Source organism: Oncorhynchus clarkii, chromosome 25, assembly GCF_045791955.1.
Source record: "Oncorhynchus clarkii lewisi isolate Uvic-CL-2024 chromosome 25, UVic_Ocla_1.0, whole genome shotgun sequence".
Classification (NCBI taxonomy): Eukaryota; Metazoa; Chordata; class Actinopteri; order Salmoniformes; family Salmonidae; genus Oncorhynchus; species Oncorhynchus clarkii.
In genome coordinates this window covers 44,586,703-44,605,368 of record NC_092171.1, presented here as the reverse complement: position 1 = coordinate 44,605,368, position 18,666 = coordinate 44,586,703, and the positions used below count along the sequence as shown (strand labels likewise).

General features: G+C 42.3%; 1 protein-coding gene across 2 annotated transcripts in view; it reads right to left on the bottom strand.

The window, feature by feature from the left end:
* LOC139383326 (RING finger protein 145-like) overlaps positions 1–18,666 on the bottom strand; it is a 34,843-nt gene that overhangs the window by 9,976 nt on the left and 6,201 nt on the right. For both annotated transcript variants that reach the window (XM_071127816.1, XM_071127817.1), the window contains 2 exons: positions 12,706–12,846; positions 6,520–6,702 (listed from right to left, as the gene is read on the bottom strand). In XM_071127816.1, coding sequence (XP_070983917.1) covers positions 6,520–6,702; positions 12,706–12,846 — 324 coding nt within the window. The remainder of the gene's footprint in view (positions 1–6,519; positions 6,703–12,705; positions 12,847–18,666) is intronic.

Here is an 18,666-nt window from a genome sequence, read left to right as displayed (position 1 = left end):
AGTGAAATGCTGAATACAACAGGTGTAGTAGACCTTACAGTGAAATGCTGAATACAACAGGTGTAGTAGACCTTACAGTGAAATGCTGAATACAACAGGTGTAGTAGACCTTACAGTGAAATGCTGAATACAACAGGTGTAGTAGACCTTACAGTGAAATGCTGAATACAACAGGTGTAGTAGACCTCACAGTGAAATGCTGAATACAACAGGTGTAGTAGACCTTACAGTGAAATGCTGAATACAACAGGTGTAGTAGACCTCACAGTGAAATGCTGAATACAACAGGTGTAGGTAGACCTTACAGTGAAATGCTGAATACAACAGGTGTAGTAGACCTCACAGTGAAATGCTGAATACAACAGGTGTAGTAGACCTTACAGTGAAATGCTGAATACAACAGGTGTAGTAGACCTTACAGTGAAATGCTGAATACAACAGGTGTAGTAGACCTCACAGTGAAATGCTGAATACAACAGGTGTAGTAGACCTTACAGTGAAATGCTGAATACAACAGGTGTAGTAGACCTCACAGTGAAATGCTGAATACAACAGGTGTAGGTAGACCTTACAGTGAAATGCTGAATACAACAGGTGTAGTAGACCTCACAGTGAAATGCTGAATACAACAGGTGTAGTAGACCTTACAGTGAAATGCTGAATACAACAGGTGTAGTAGACCTTACAGTGAAATGCTGAATACAACAGGTGTAGTAGACCTCACAGTGAAATGCTGAATACAACAGGTGTAGTAGACCTCACAGTGAAATGCTGAATACAACAGGTGTAGTAGACCTTACAGTGAAATGCTGAATACAACAGGTGTAGTAGACCTTACTGTGAAATGCTGAATACAACAGGTGTAGTAGACCTTACTGTGAAATGTTGAATACAACAGGTGTAGTAGACCTTACAGTGAAATGCTGAATACAACAGGTGTAGTAGACCTCACAGTGAAATGCTGAATACAACAGGTGTAGTAGACCTCACAGTGAAATGCTGAATACAACAGGTGTAGTAGACCTCACAGTGAAATGCTGAATACAACAGGTGTAGTAGACCTTACAGTGAAATGCTGAATACAACAGGTGTAGTAGACCTTACAGTGAAATGCTGAATACAACAGGTGTAGTAGACCTTACAGTGAAATGCTGAATACAACAGGTGTAGTAGACCTTACAGTGAAATGCTGAATACAACAGGTGTAGTAGACCTTACAGTGAAATGCTGAATACAACAGGTGTAGTAGACCTTACAGTGAAATGCTGAATACAACAGGTGTAGTAGACCTCACAGTGAAATGCTGAATACAACAGGTGTAGTAGACCTCACAGTGAAATGCTGAATACAACAGGTGTAGTAGACCTTACAGTGAAATGCTGAATACAACAGGTGTAGTAGACCTTACAGTGAAATGCTGAATACAACAGGTGTAGGTAGACCTCACAGTGAAATGCTGAATACAACAGGTGTAGTAGACCTTACAGTGAAATGCTGAATACAACAGGTGTAGTAGACCTCACAGTGAAATGCTGAATACAACAGGTGTAGTAGACCTCACAGTGAAATGCTGAATACAACAGGTGTAGTAGACCTCACAGTGAAATGCTGAATACAACAGGTGTAGTAGACCTCACAGTGAAATGCTGAATACAACAGGTGTAGTAGACCTTACAGTGAAATGCTGAATACAACAGGTGTAGTAGACCTCACAGTGAAATGCTGAATACAACAGGTGTAGTAGACCTCACAGTGAAATGCTGAATACAACAGGTGTAGGTAGACCTCACAGTGAAATGCTGAATACAACAGGTGTAGTAGACCTTACAGTGAAATGCTGAATACAACAGGTGTAGTAGACCTTACAGTGAAATGCTGAATACAACAGGTGTAGTAGACCTCACAGTGAAATGCTGAATACAACAGGTGTAGTAGACCTTACAGTGAAATGCTGAATACAACAGGTGTAGTAGACCTTACAGTGAAATGCTGAATACAACAGGTGTAGTAGACCTTACAGTGAAATGCTGAATACAACAGGTGTAGTAGACCTTACAGTGAAATGCAGAATACAACAGGTGTAGTAGACCTCACAGTGAAATGCTGAATACAACAGGTGTAGTAGACCTTACAGTGAAATGCTGAACACAACAGGTGTAGTAGACCTCACAGTGAAATGCTGAATACAACAGGTGTAGTAGACCTCACAGTGAAATGCTGAATACAACAGGTGTAGGTAGACCTCACAGTGAAATGCTGAATACAACAGGTGTAGTAGACCTTACAGTGAAATGCTGAATACAACAGGTGTAGTAGACCTTACAGTGAAATGCTGAATACAACAGGTGTAGTAGACCTCACAGTGAAATGCTGAATACAACAGGTGTAGTAGACCTTACAGTGAAATGCTGAATACAACAGGTGTAGTAGACCTTACAGTGAAATGCTGAATACAACAGGTGTAGTAGACCTTACAGTGAAATGCTGAATACAACAGGTGTAGTAGACCTTACAGTGAAATGCAGAATACAACAGGTGTAGTAGACCTCACAGTGAAATGCTGAATACAACAGGTGTAGTAGACCTTACAGTGAAATGCTGAACACAACAGGTGTAGTAGACCTCACAGTGAAATGCTGAATTCAACAGGTGTAGTAGACCTGACAGTGAAATGCTGAATACAACAGGTGTAGTAGACCTCACAGTGAAATGCTGAATACAACAGGTGTAGTAGACCTTACAGTGAAATGCTGAATACAACAGGTGTAGTAGACCTTACAGTGAAATGCTGAATACAACAGGTGGAGTAGACCTTACAGTGAAATGCTGAATACAACAGGTGTAGTAGACCTTACAGTGAAATGCTGAATACAACAGGTGTAGTAGACCTTACAGTGAAATGCTGAATACAACAGGTGTAGTAGACCTCACAGTGAAATGCTGAATACAACAGGTGTAGTAGACCTCACAGTGAAATGCTGAATACAACAGGTGTAGTAGACCTTACAGTGAAATGCTGAATACAACAGGTGTAGTAGACCTTACTGTGAAATGCTGAATACAACAGGTGTAGTAGACCTTACTGTGAAATGTTGAATACAACAGGTGTAGTAGACCTTACAGTGAAATGCTGAATACAACAGGTGTAGTAGACCTCACAGTGAAATGCTGAATACAACAGGTGTAGTAGACCTCACAGTGAAATGCTGAATACAACAGGTGTAGTAGACCTCACAGTGAAATGCTGAATACAACAGGTGTAGTAGACCTTACAGTGAAATGCTGAATACAACAGGTGTAGTAGACCTTACAGTGAAATGCTGAATACAACAGGTGTAGTAGACCTTACAGTGAAATGCTGAATACAACAGGTGTAGTAGACCTTACAGTGAAATGCTGAATACAACAGGTGTAGTAGACCTTACAGTGAAATGCTGAATACAACAGGTGTAGTAGACCTTACAGTGAAATGCTGAATACAACAGGTGTAGTAGACCTCACAGTGAAATGCTGAATACAACAGGTGTAGTAGACCTCACAGTGAAATGCTGAATACAACAGGTGTAGTAGACCTTACAGTGAAATGCTGAATACAACAGGTGTAGTAGACCTTACAGTGAAATGCTGAATACAACAGGTGTAGGTAGACCTCACAGTGAAATGCTGAATACAACAGGTGTAGTAGACCTTACAGTGAAATGCTGAATACAACAGGTGTAGTAGACCTCACAGTGAAATGCTGAATACAACAGGTGTAGTAGACCTCACAGTGAAATGCTGAATACAACAGGTGTAGTAGACCTCACAGTGAAATGCTGAATACAACAGGTGTAGTAGACCTTACAGTGAAATGCTGAATACAACAGGTGTAGTAGACCTCACAGTGAAATGCTGAATACAACAGGTGTAGTAGACCTCACAGTGAAATGCTGAATACAACAGGTGTAGGTAGACCTCACAGTGAAATGCTGAATACAACAGGTGTAGTAGACCTTACAGTGAAATGCTGAATACAACAGGTGTAGTAGACCTTACAGTGAAATGCTGAATACAACAGGTGTAGTAGACCTCACAGTGAAATGCTGAATACAACAGGTGTAGTAGACCTTACAGTGAAATGCTGAATACAACAGGTGTAGTAGACCTTACAGTGAAATGCTGAATACAACAGGTGTAGTAGACCTTACAGTGAAATGCTGAATACAACAGGTGTAGTAGACCTTACAGTGAAATGCAGAATACAACAGGTGTAGTAGACCTCACAGTGAAATGCTGAATACAACAGGTGTAGTAGACCTTACAGTGAAATGCTGAACACAACAGGTGTAGTAGACCTCACAGTGAAATGCTGAATTCAACAGGTGTAGTAGACCTGACAGTGAAATGCTGAATACAACAGGTGTAGTAGACCTCACAGTGAAATGCTGAATACAACAGGTGTAGTAGACCTTACAGTGAAATGCTGAATACAACAGGTGTAGTAGACCTTACAGTGAAATGCTGAATACAACAGGTGGAGTAGACCTTACAGTGAAATGCTGAATACAACAGGTGTAGTAGACCTTACAGTGAAATGCTGAATACAACAGGTGGAGTAGACCTTACAGTGAAATGCTGAATACAACAGGTGTAGTAGACCTCACAGTGAAATGCTGAATACAACAGGTGTAGTAGACCTCACAGTGAAATGCTGAATACAACAGGTGTAGGAGACCTTACAGTGAAATGCTGAATACAACAGGTGTAGTAGACCTTACAGTGAAATGCCGAATACAACAGGTGTAGTAGACCTCACAGTGAAATGCTGAATACAACAGGTGTAGGAGACCTTACAGTGAAATGCTGAATACAACAGGTGGAGTAGACCTTACAGTGAAATGCTGAATACAACAGGTGTAGTAGACCTTACAGTGAAATGCTGAATACAACAGGTGTAGTAGACCTCACAGTGAAATGCTGAATACAACAGGTGTAGTAGACCTCACAGTGAAATGCTGAATACAACAGGTGTAGTAGACCTTACAGTGAAATGCTGAATACAACAGGTGGAGTAGACCTTACAGTGAAATGCTGAATACAACAGGTGTAGTAGACCTCACAGTGAAATGCTGAATACAACAGGTGTAGTAGACCTTACAGTGAAATGCTGAATACAACAGGTGTAGGTAGACCTCACAGTGAAATGCTGAATACAACAGGTGTAGTAGACCTCACAGTGAAATGCTGAATACAACAGGTGTAGGTAGACCTCACAGTGAAATGCTGAATACAACAGGTGTAGTAGACCTCACAGTGAAATGCTGAATACAACAGGTGTAGTAGACCTCACAGTGAAATGCTGAATACAACAGGTGTAGTAGACCTCACAGTGAAATGCTGAATACAACAGGTGTAGTAGACCTTACAGTGAAATGCTGAATACAACAGGTGTAGTAGACCTCACAGTGACATGCTGAATACAACAGGTGTAGTAGACCTTACAGTGAAATGCTGAATACAACAGGTGTAGTAGACCTTACAGTGAAATGCTGAATACAACAGGTGTAGTAGACCGTACAGTGAAATGATGAATACAACAGGTGTAGTAGACCTTACAGTGAAATGCTGAATACAACAGGTGTAGTAGACCTCACAGTGAAATGCTGAATACAACAGGTGTAGTAGACCTTACAGTGAAATGCTGAATACAACAGGTGTAGTAGACCTTACAGTGAAATGCTGAATACAACAGGTGTAGTAGACCTCACAGTGAAATGCTGAATACAACAGGTGTAGTAGACCTCACAGTGAAATGCTGAATACAACAGGTGTAGTAGACCTCACAGTGAAATGCTGAATACAACAGGTGTAGTAGACCTCACAGTGAAATGCTGAATACAACAGGTGTAGTAGACCTTACAGTGAAATGCTGAATACAACAGGTGTAGTAGACCTTACAGTGAAATGCTGAATACAACAGGTGTAGTAGACCTCACAGTGACATGCTGAATACAACAGGTGTAGTAGACCTCACAGTGAAATGCTGAATACAACAGGTGTAGTAGACCTCACAGTGAAATGCTGAATACAACAGGTGTAGTAGACCTCACAGTGAAATGCTGAATACAACAGGTGTAGTAGACCTTACAGTGAAATGCTGAATACAACAGGTGTAGTAGACCTTACAGTGAAATGATTACTTTACAAGCCTTTTAACCAACAATACAGTTCAAGAAATACAGTTAAGAAAATATTTCCCAACTACAGTAAAACATTCTAAAAAGTAACAGAATAAAATAACGAGGCGATATACAGAGTCAGTGTGCAGGGTTATAGGTTAGTTGAGGTAATTTGGTGAAGTAACTATGCCTAGATAATAAACAGCGAGTAGCAGCAGTGTACAATGTAAATTGTCCGGTGGCCATTTGATTCATTGTTCAGCAGCCTTATGGCTTGGGGGGGGGTAGAGAATCAGTGTACAACGATACATACCATTTTGAGCCAGAACATGTGTGACTGCTCTTAAGCTATTGACTGTACCTGTTTCTAGACGCCCCCAGGGCCAGGATGATGGGGTCTGTGATCTCTATCATGGACTGCAGAGTGGAGGTGACGACGATGAAGAGGATGATACTGAGGAGGAAGGTGCGTTGCAGAGCCTGCATGTCTAAAAGACCCGTCTGAAGAGCCAGCAGCAGCAACGTTACCCCTTCAGTCACACCTCTGGTGGGGAGACACACAGACACACAGACTCAACGTTACCCCCTCAGTCACTCCTCTGGTGGGGAGACACACAGACTCAACGTTACCCCCTCAGTCACTCCACCGGTGGGGAGACACACAGACACACAGACTCAACGTTACCCCCTCAGTCACTCCTCTGGTGGGGAGAAACACAACGTTACCCCTTCAGTCACTCCTCTGGTGGGGAGAAACACAACGTTACCCCCTCAGTCACTCCTCTGGTGGGGAGACACACAACGTTACCCCCTCAGTCACTCCTCTGGTGGGGAGACACACAACGTTACCCCCTCAGTCACTCCACCGGTGGGGAGACACACAGACACACAGACTCAACGTTACCCCCTCAGTCACTCCTCTGGTGGGGAGAAACACAACGTTACCCCTTCAGTCACTCCTCTGGTGGGGAGAAACACAACGTTACCCCCTCAGTCACTCCTCTGGTGGGGAGAAACACAATGTTACCCCCTCAGTCACTCCTCTGGTGGGGAGAAACACAACGTTACCCCCTCAGTCACTCCTCTGGTGGGGAGACACACAGACTCAACGTTACCCCCTCAGTCACACCTCTGGTGGGGAGAAACACAACGTTACCCCTTCAGTCACACCTCTGGTGGGGAGACACACAACGTTACCCCTTCAGTCACACCACTGGTGGGGAGACACCCAGACACACAGACTCAACGTTACCCCCTCAGTCACACCTCTGGTGGGGAGACACACAACGTTACCCCTTCAGTCACACCTCTGGTGGGGAGACACACAACGTTACCCCCTCAGTCACTCCTCTGGTGGGGAGACACACAACGTTACCCCTTCAGTCACAACTCTGGTGGGGAGACACACAACGTTACCCCTTCAGTCACACCTCTGGTGGGGAGACACACAACGTTACCCCTTCAGTCACACCTCTGGTGGGGAGAAACACAACGTTACCCCCTCAGTCACACCTCTGGTGGGGAGACACACAACGTTACCCCTTCAGTCACACCTCTGGTGGGGAGACACACAACGTTACCCCCTCAGTCACTCCTCTGGTGGGGAGACACACAACGTTACCCCTTCAGTCACAACTCTGGTGGGGAGAAACACAACGTTACCCCCTTCAGTCACACCTCTGGTGGGGAGACACACAACGTTACCCCCTCAGTCACTCCTCTGGTGGGGAGACACACAACGTTACCCCTTCAGTCACAACTCTGGTGGGGAGAAACACAACGTTACCCCCTCAGTCACTCCTCTGGTGGGGAGACACACAACGTTACCCCCTCAGTCACTCCTCTGGTGGGGAGACACACAGACTCAACGTTACCCCCTCAGTCACTCCTCTGGTGGGGAGACACACAGACTCAACGTTACCCCTTCAGTCACACCTCTGGTGGGGAGAAACACAACGTTACCCCCTCAGTCACTCCTCTGGTGGGGAGACACACAGACTCAACGTTACCCCCTCAGTCACTCCTCTGGTGGGGAGAAACACAACGTTACCCCCTCAGTCACTCCTCTGGTGGGGAGACACACAGACTCAACGTTACCCCCTCAGTCACACCTCTGGTGGGGAGACACACAACGTTACCCCCTCAGTCACTCCTCTGGTGGGGAGACACACAGACTCAACGTTACCCCCTCAGTCACTCCTCTGGTGGGGAGAAACACAACATTACCCCCTCAGTCACTCCTCTGGTGGGGAGAAACACAACGTTACCCCCTCAGTCACTCCTCTGGTGGGGAGAAACACAACGTTACCCCCTCAGTCACTCCTCTGGTGGGGAGAAACACAACGTTACCCCCTCAGTCACACCTCTGGTGGGGAGACACACAACGTTACCCCCTCAGTCACTCCTCTGGTGGGGAGACACACAGACTCAACGTTACCCCCTCAGTCACTCCTCTGGTGGGGAGAAACACAACGTTACCCCTTCAGTCACTCCTCTGGTGGGGAGACACACAACGTTACCCCCTCAGTCACTCCTCTGGTGGGGAGACACACAACGTTACCCCCTCAGTCACTCCTCTGGTGGGGAGACACACAACGTTACCCCCTCAGTCACTCCTCTGGTGGGGAGACACACAACGTTACCCCCTCAGTCACTCCTCTGGTGGGGAGACACACAACGTTACCCCCTCAGTCACTCCTCTGGTGGGGAGACACACAGACACACAGACTCAACGTTACCCCCTCAGTCACTCCTCTGGTGGGGGAAACACACACACAGACAGAGACACGCACACACACACACACACAGACACGCACAGACAGACACGTACACACACACACACACACACAGACACACACACACACTAATACTTGTAATGGTGCTCCTGAGAGAAATTCAACCACATAATGAAACAGAGTCAAGAAGTATTGCTGATTCTGTATTCCCTCTATAGTGCACTGCAGAAGAGAATAGGGCCCTGGTCTACAGTAGTGTTCTATATAGGGTCCTGGTCTACAGTAGTGTTCTATATAGGGTCCTGGTCTACAGTAGTGTTCTATATAGGGTCCTGGTCAACAGTAGTGTTCTATATAGGGCCCTGGTCAACAGTAGTGTTCTATATAGGGCCCTGGTCAACAGTAGTGTTCTATATAGGGTCCTGGTCTACAGTAGTGCTCTATATAGGGTCCTGGTCTACAGTAGTGCTCTATATAGGGTCCTGGTCTACAGTAGTGTTCTATATAGGGCCCTGGTCAACAGTAGTGTTCTATATAGGGTCCTGGTCAACAGTAGTGTTCTATATAGGGTCCTGGTCTACAGTAGTGTTCTATATAGGGTCCTGGTCAACAGTAGTGTTCTATATAGGGTCCTGGTCTACAGTAGTGTTCTATATAGGGTCCTGGTCTACAGTAGTGTACTATATAGGGTCCTGGTCTACAGTAGTGTTCTATATAGGGTCCTGGTCTACAGTAGTGTACTATATAGGGTCCTGGTCTACAGTAGTGTTCTATATAGGGCCCTGGTCAACAGTAGTGTTCTATATAGGGTCCTGGTCAACAGTAGTGTTCTATATAGGGTCCTGGTCTACAGTAGTGTACTATATAGGGAATAGGGCCCTGGTCTACAGTAGTGTTCTATATAGGGAATAGGGTCCTGGTCAACAGTAGTGTTCTATATAGGGTCCTGGTCAACAGTAGTGTTCTATATAGGGCCCTGGTCAACAGTAGTGTTCTATATAGGGTCCTGGTCAACAGTAGTGTTCTATATAGGGTCCTGGTCTACAGTAGTGTACTATATAGGGAATAGGGTCCTGGTCAACAGTAGTGTTCTATATAGGGTCCTGGTCAACAGTAGTGTTCTATATTGGGTCCTAGTCAACAGTAGTGTTCTATATAGGGTCCTGGTCAACAGTAGTGTTCTATATAGGGTCCTGGTCTACAGTAGTGTTCTATATTGGGTCCTGGTCAACAGTAGTGTTCTATATAGGGTCCTGGTCAACAGTAGTGTTCTATATAGGGTCCTGGTCTACAGTAGTGTTCTATATAGGGTCCTGGTCTACAGTAGTGTTCTATATAGGGAATAGGGTCCTGGTCTACAGTAGTGTTCTATATAGGGTCCTGGTCTACAGTAGTGTTCTATATAGGGTCCTGGTCAACAGTAGTGTTCTATATAGGGTCCTGGTCTACAGTAGTGTTCTATATAGGGTCCTGGTCAACAGTAGTGTTCTATATAGGGTCCTGGTCAACAGTAGTGTTCTATATAGGGTCCTGGTCTACAGTAGTGTTCTATATAGGGTCCTGGTCAACAGTAGTGTTCTATATAGGGTCCTGGTCAACAGTAGTGTTCTATATAGGGTCCTGGTCAACAGTAGTGTTCTATATAGGGTCCTGGTCTACAGTAGTGTTCTATATAGGGTCCTGGTCAACAGTAGTGTTCTATATAGGGTCCTGTTCAACAGTAGTGTTCTATATAGGGTCCTGGTCAACAGTAGTGTTCTATATAGGGTCCTGGTCTACAGTAGTGTTCTATATAGGGTCCTGGTCAACAGTAGTGTTCTATATAGGGAATAGGGCTCTGGTCTACAGTAGTGTTCTATATAGGGTCCTGGTCAACAGTAGTGTTCTATATAGGGTCCTGGTCTACAGTAGTGTTCTATATAGGGTCCTGGTCAACAGTAGTGTTCTATATAGGGAATAGGGCTCTGGTCTACAGTAGTGTTCTATATAGGGTCCTGGTCAACAGTAGTGTTCTATATAGGGTCCTGGTCTACAGTAGTGTTCTATATAGGGTCCTGGTCAACAGTAGTGTTCTATATAGGGTCCTGGTCTACAGTAGTGTTCTATATAGGGTCCTGGTCAACAGTAGTGTTCTATATAGGGAATAGGGTCCTGGTCTACAGTAGTGTTCTATATAGGGTCCTGGTCTACAGTAGTGTTCTATATAGGGAATAGGGTCCTGGTCTACAGTAGTGTTCTATATAGGGTCCTGGTCAACAGTAGTGTTCTATATAGGGTCCTGGTCTACAGTAGTGTTCTATATAGGGTCCTGGTCAACAGTAGTGTTCTATATAGGGAATAGGGTCCTGGTCTACAGTAGTGTTCTATATAGGGTCCTGGTCAATAGTAGTGTTCTATATAGGGAATAGGGTCCTGGTCTACAGTAGTGTTCTATATAGGGTCCTGTTCAACAGTAGTGTTCTATATAGGGTCCTGGTCAACAGTAGTGTTCTATATAGGGTCCTGGTCAACAGTAGTGTTCTATATTGGGTCCTGGTCAACAGTAGTGTTCTATATAGGGTCCTGGTCTACAGTAGTGTTCTATATAGGGTCCTGGTCAACAGTAGTGTTCTATATAGGGTCCTGGTCTACAGTAGTGTTCTATATAGGGTCCTGGTCAACAGTAGTGTTCTATATAGGGTCCTGGTCTACAGTAGTGTTCTATATTGGGTCCTGGTCTACAGTAGTGTTCTATATAGGGTCCTGGTCTACAGTAGTGTTCTATATAGGGTCCTGGTCTACAGTAGTGTTCTATATAGGGTCCTAGTCAACAGTAGTGTTCTATATAGGGCCCTGGTCTACAGTAGTGTTCTATATAGGGTCCTGGTCTACCGTAGTGTTCTATATAGGGCCCTGGTCTACAGTAGTGTTCTATATAGGGTCCTGGTCTACAGTAGTGTTCTATATAGGGTCCTAGTCAACAGTAGTGTTCTATATAGGGTCCTGGTCTACAGTAGTGTTCTATATAGGGTCCTGGTCTACAGTAGTGTTCTATATAGGGTCCTGGTCTACAGTAGTGTTCTATATAGGGTCCTGGTCAACAGTAGTGTTCTATATAGGGTCCTGGTCTACAGTAGTGTTCTATATAGGGTCCTGGTCAACAGTAGTGTTCTATATAGGGTCCTGGTCTACAGTAGTGTTCTATATAGGGTCCTAGTCAACAGTAGTGTTCTATATAGGGTTCTGGTCTACAGTAGTGTTCTATATAGGGTCCTGGTCTACAGTAGTGTACTATATAGGGTCCTGGTCTACAGTAGTGTTCTATATAGGGAATAGGGCCCTGGTCAACAGTAGTGTACTATATAGGGAATAGGGCCCTGGTCAACAGTAGTGTTCTATACAGGGAATAGGGCCCTGGTCAACAGTAGTGTTCTATATAGGGAATAGGGCCCTGGTCAACAGTAGTGTTCTATATAGGGAATAGGGTCCTGGTCAACATTAGTGCTCTATATAGGGAATAGGACCCTGGTCAACAGTAGTGTACTATATAGGGAATAGGGCCCTGGTCAACAGTAGTGTACTATATAGGGAATAGGGCCCTGGTCAACAGTAGTGTACTATATAGGGAATAGGGCTCTGGTCAACAGTAGTGTTCTATATAGGGTCCTGGTCAACAGTAGTGTACTATATAGGGAATAGGACCCTGGTCAACAGTAGTGTACTATATAGGGAATAGGACCCTGGTCAACAGTAGTGTACTATATAGGGAATAGGGTGCCATTTGGGATGCAGTCCTAGACACCTGCCTTGTGTAACCCAACCCCCCAGCCCACCTGTGCATGACGTTGTCATTCTGTACTGCAGTGTAGCCCCCCAGGTAGAACTTGGTGAGGTTGAGCAGCCCCAGGCCCAGGTAAGACACCACCGACGTCAGGCCCAGCAGGGAGTAGGGCGTGACACAGCACTCAGAGACACTGAGGAGAGAACACAGACAGACACAGCACTCAGAGACACTGAGGAGAGAGAGAGGGCGGGCGGGCGGGCGGGCGGACGGACAGGTGATAGATAATATGTTGATCTTCTTTATCTTCAGAGCCTTCAGAAAGTATTCACACCTTTTTACACATTTGGTTGTGTTACATAGTGGGATTAAAATGGATTCAATACATAGTTGGATTAAAATGGATTCAATATATAGTGGGCTTAAAATGGATTCAATACATAGTGGGATTAAAATGGATTCAAGACATAGTTGGATTAAAATGGATTCAATATATAGTGGGCTTAAAATGGATTCAATACATAGTGGGATTAAAATGGATTCAAGGTATACATAGTGGGATAAAAATGGATTCAATACATAGTGGGATTAAAATGGATTCAATACATAGTGGGATTAAAATGGATTCAAGACATAGTTGGATTAAAATGGATTCAAGGCATACACAGTGGGATTAAAATGGATTCAAGACATACATAGTGGGATTAAAATGGATTCAAGGCATACATAGTGGGATAAAAATTGATTCAATACATAGTGGGATTAAAATGGATTCAATACATAGTGGGATTAAAATGGATTCAATACATAGTGGGATTAAAATGGATTCAAGGTATACATAGTGGGATAAAAATGGATTCAATACATAGTGGGATTAAAATGGATTCAATACATAGTGGGATTAAAATGGATTCAATACATAGTGGGATTAAAATGGATTCAAGACAGTGGGATTAAAATGGATTCAAGACATAGTGGGATTAAAATGGATTCAAGACAGTGGGATTAAAATGGATTCAAGACATAGTGGGATTAAAATGAATTCAAGACATAGATGGATTAAAATGGATTCAAGACACAGTGGAATTAAAATGGATTCAATACACACTGGGATTAAAATGGATTCAATACACAGTGGGATTAAAATGGATTCAATACATAGTGGGATTAAAATGGATTCAAGACAGTGGGATTAAAATGGATTCAAGACATAGTGGGATTAAAATGAATTCAAGACATAGATGGATTAAAATGGATTCAAGACACAGTGGGATTAAAATGGATTCAATACACACTGGGATTAAAATGGATTCAATACACAGTGGGATTAAAATGGATTCAATACATAGTGGGATTAAAATGGATTCAATACACAGTGGGATTAAAATGGATTCAATACATAGTGGGATTAAAATGGATTCAATACATAGTGGGATTAAAATGGATTCAATACATAGTGGGATTAAAATGGATTCAATACACAGTGGGATTAAAATGGATCTCATTGTCATTTCGTGTCAACGATCTACACAAAATACTATGTAATGTCAAAGTGGAAGAAAAATTCAAAATTTTCTAAAAGATGAAAAATAAAACACTTTCTTGATGACATAAATGTTCAACCCTGAGTCAATAGATGTTAGAAGCACCTTTGGCAGCGATTACAGCTGTGTCTCTAAGTCTCTAAGAGCTGTGAGTCTTTCTGGGTAAATCTCTAAAAGCTATGAGTCTTTCTGGGTAAATCTCTAAAAGCTGTGAGTCTTTCTGGGTAAGTCTCTAAGAGGTGTGAGTCTTTCTAGGTAAATCTCTAAGAGCTGTGAGTCTTTCTGGATAAGTCTCTAAGAGCTGTGAGGCTTTCTGGATAAGTATCTAAGAGCTGTGAGGCTTTCTGGGTAAGTATCTAAGAGCTGTGAGTCTTTCTGGGTAAGTCTCTAAGAGCTGTGAGTCTTTCTAGGTAAGTCTCTAAGAGCTGTGAGGCTTTCTGGGTAAGTCTCTAAGAGCTTTGCACACCTGGATTGTACAATATTTGCACATGATTAATTTTACAATTCTTTAAGCTCTGTCAAGTTGTTTGTTGATCATTGCTAGACAGCCATTTTCAAGCCGATTTAAACCTGTAACTTTTTGGGGCGACCGGACCAAATGCACATAGAAATGTGTGTTATAGATCAGTCATTCTCATTGAAAGCCAGTCTAAGAAGCTGTAGATCTGTTCCATGTACGTTATTTCTATGCTTCCCGTTCTTAAATTTAGTTTTCATGTCTTTTACTTTCGGTTTTGTACACCAGCTTCAAAGAGCTGAAAACTAAATATTTTTTGGGGGTTATTGAAAATATATTTCACAACGGTTTAGATGGTACACTGATTCTCTACAACATATTCCTTTATATTTGTCACATAAACTGAAATTAGGACAAACTATTTTTGGAGCAATTTAGTGCATAGTGCATCTCTAAGTCAAAACTGTAACTAGGCCACTAGGGAACATTCAGTGTCGTCTTGGTAAGCGACTCCAGTGTAGATTTGGCCTTTGTGTTTTTAGGTTATTGTCCTGCTGAAAGGTGAATTTCTTCTCCCAATGTCTGGTGGAAAGCAGACTGAACCAGGTTTTCCTCCAGAGTTTTTTTTTTTCCCCCTCAGCTTAACTCCAGTATGTTTATGTTTATCCTTAAACTCCCTAGTCAACAAACATGAATGACATCACACTTGCTCAGACCCACACGTTCCCACAATATCAACACCAAATGTTGTTTCTAATAACTTGTAAGACTCTGCCCCATATCACTTCAGATTGTGTTACGTTGTTTCTGTCGCTAGACAGATTTATTTTATTTTTTTATTTCAATAAAAAATCTGTTATGTTATTAATGTTTGTTGAAATGTATGCATGTAAATGTTACATTGTCTATTGTTTTTGTCGATGTATGTTTGTGTTTATTGTAAAAAAATATGAGCAAAAAAAACTCACTAGTCCTTGCCGATGACAAGCATACTCATAACATGATACAGCCACCACCATGCTTGAAAATATAAAGAGTGGTACTCAGTGATGTTGTGTTGGATTTGTTCCCAAACATACAGTACACGCTTTGTATTCATAAAGCCATATGTTTTTCAGTAATACTTTAGTGCCGTGTTGGAAACAGGAAGCATGTTTTGGAATATTGTTATTCTGTACAAGATTCATTCTTTTCACTCTGTCATTCAGGTTATCATTGTTGATTAACTATCGTAGCCATTAAACTCTGTAACTGTTTTAAAGTTAACATTTGTTACATGATGAAATCCCTGAGCGGTTTCCTTCCTCTCCGGCAACTGAGTTAGGAAGGACGCCTGTATCTTTGTAGTGACTGGGTGTATTGATACATCAGCCAGAGTGTAATTAATAACTTCACAATGCTCAAAGGGATATTCACCCATCTACCAATAGGTGTCCTCCCTCGGCGAGGCATTGTAAAACCTCCCTGGTCTTTGTCGTTGAATCTGTGTTTGAAATCCACTGCTCGACTGAGGTACCTTACAGTCATTCAAAAATCATGTTAAACACTATTATTGCACACAGAGTGAGTCCATGAAACTTATTATGTGACTTGTTGAGCACATTTGTGATTCGTTTCAGGAAACTAGGCGTATGTCGTGGGTCACTACCTCACAGGAGAGACATTTGAAAGTCAACTTTAAACATTTTTTTTTAAATAAAAATTATTTTTGTTGTTGTCAGAAATGCCTTCTGGAACATTTGAACTTTCATGTGCCTTAACTCACTTGTATGCCATCTGTAAAAACGAATAAAAATGTTAAATTACCAGCCTAGTTGTTTTAACCACAGAAAAAGGAAGGAACCTTCCCGCTAGCCATGATTGGCTGAGATAATGGATGGGCTGGCATTGCCGAGAGATGAGTTCAGATTGGTCTGCCATGTCGCACTCTTCTGTCTTTCTAATGTGGCTTTTTTTTATAAAGATATCACGTAGTAGAACTGCAAAAGTGTTGCTTTCCACTTTCTGGAGGACTGAGTTTTGAAATCAGTGGAATCAGAGTACGATAGCTAAGGAGATGTAGAAATTTCTGTCGTTTGATTGCAAATATGCAGATATCCAGTCGAAAAGAGAACACACAGAAAGTCGTTTTCATTTCAAGTTAACTAGTGATCCCGCATCGACTGACACTAATTAGCATAACGCAACCGACATAAATATTCCTATTCATGAAAATCACAAATGAAATATATTGAGACACAGCTTAGCCGTTTGTTAATCACCCTGTCATCTCAGATTTTCAAAATATGCTTTACAGCCAAAGCTAGACAAGCATTTGTGTAAGTTTATCGATAGCCTAGCATAGCATTATGCCTTGCTAGCAGCAGGCAACCTTGTCACGAAAATCAGAAAAGCAATCAAATTAAATCGTTTACCTTTGATGAGCTTCGGATGTTTTCACTCACGAGACTCCCAGTTAGATAGCAAATGTTCCTTTTTTCCAAAAATATTATTTTTGTAGGCGAAATAGCTCCATTTGTTCTTCACGTTTGGCTGAGAAATCGCCCGGAAATTGTAGTCACGAAAACGCCGAAAAATATTCCAAATTAGCTCCATAATATTGACAGAAACATGGCAAACGTTGTTTATAATCAATCCTCAAGGTGTTTTTCAAATATATATTCGATAATATATCCGTTGGGACAATTAGTTTTTCAGTAGGACCGATTGGAATAATGGCTACCTCTGTATTTTACGCGAGAGTCACTCTGGGAGCCATCAGGTGACCACTTGCGCAATGTAGCCCCCTAAGGGTATTCTTCAACAGAAATGCGTAAAACTACGTCACAATGCTGTAGACACCTTGGGGAATACGTAGAAAGTGTAAGCTGGTTGATAGCCCATTCACAGCTGAATGGGGACGCATTGGAACGCAGCGCTTTCAAAACATGAGGCACTTCCGTATTGGATTTCTCAGGCTTTCGCCTGCAATATCAGTTCTGTTATACTCACAGACAATATTTGTACAGTTTTGGAAACTTTAGAGTGTTTTCTATCCTAAGCTGTCAATTATATGCATATTCTAGCATCTTGTTCTGACAAAATATCCCGTTTACTACGAGAACGTTATTTTTCCAAAAATGAAAATACTGCCCCCTAGTCACAAAAGGTTAAAGCTAACATTAGCTGACTGGCTCACTAGCTAACATTACCTGTATGATCTGTGTAGTAATATTATTTGTATCTCAGAGCCATTTGCATTGCTAGTTACAGCCTAATGTTAGCTAGTTAGCTAACATTGAACCTGTTTTGGTTAGCTACCTACAGATTCATGCAGGGTAGTAACGTTATGAGTTGGGATTATGGTTCATTGTTTAGCTAGCTAGCTACATGTCTAAACAAAAGACTCCACTATGCAAGTCACCAATGCTCTGGATAACATGAAAACAGCCTAACCAGCTCTGCTAGGGAAAGTAAAATGGTCAGAGTGAGGTGTTGTGTCTGGAAGTAGCTAGCAAGTTAGCCAACGTTAGCCAGTTAGTTTGGGTTCTTGACTGCTGTTGTAACTACTCCTCGGCCAGAGCGTCCAGTGTGAGCTCTGAACGAGCTCACAAAACATTCAAGGGCCATTTTCTCAAAAGTGTGTTTACAAGTTAATCAACTTTCAAAGCAGAATTACTTTCCCATTGTTCCTCAACTGTAGTATATGATATACCATTTTCTAGCTCCGAGTCTCTACTTTTATCCAATGTAAAAAACACAATTTCAAATGTTACTAGATGAGACCGAATCGTGCCAGTCAGTCACATGTTTACTCCTGAACTTATTTAGGCTTTGCCATAACAAAGGAGTTGAATACTTATTGACTCAAGACATTTCAGCTATTCATTAATTTGTAAAAATGTCTAAAAACATAATTCCACTTTGACACTATGGGGTATTGTGGTGACACAACATTTCAATTGAATCCATTTTAAAATTCTGTCTGTAAGATAACAAAATGTAGAAACACTTAAGGGGTATGAATACTTTC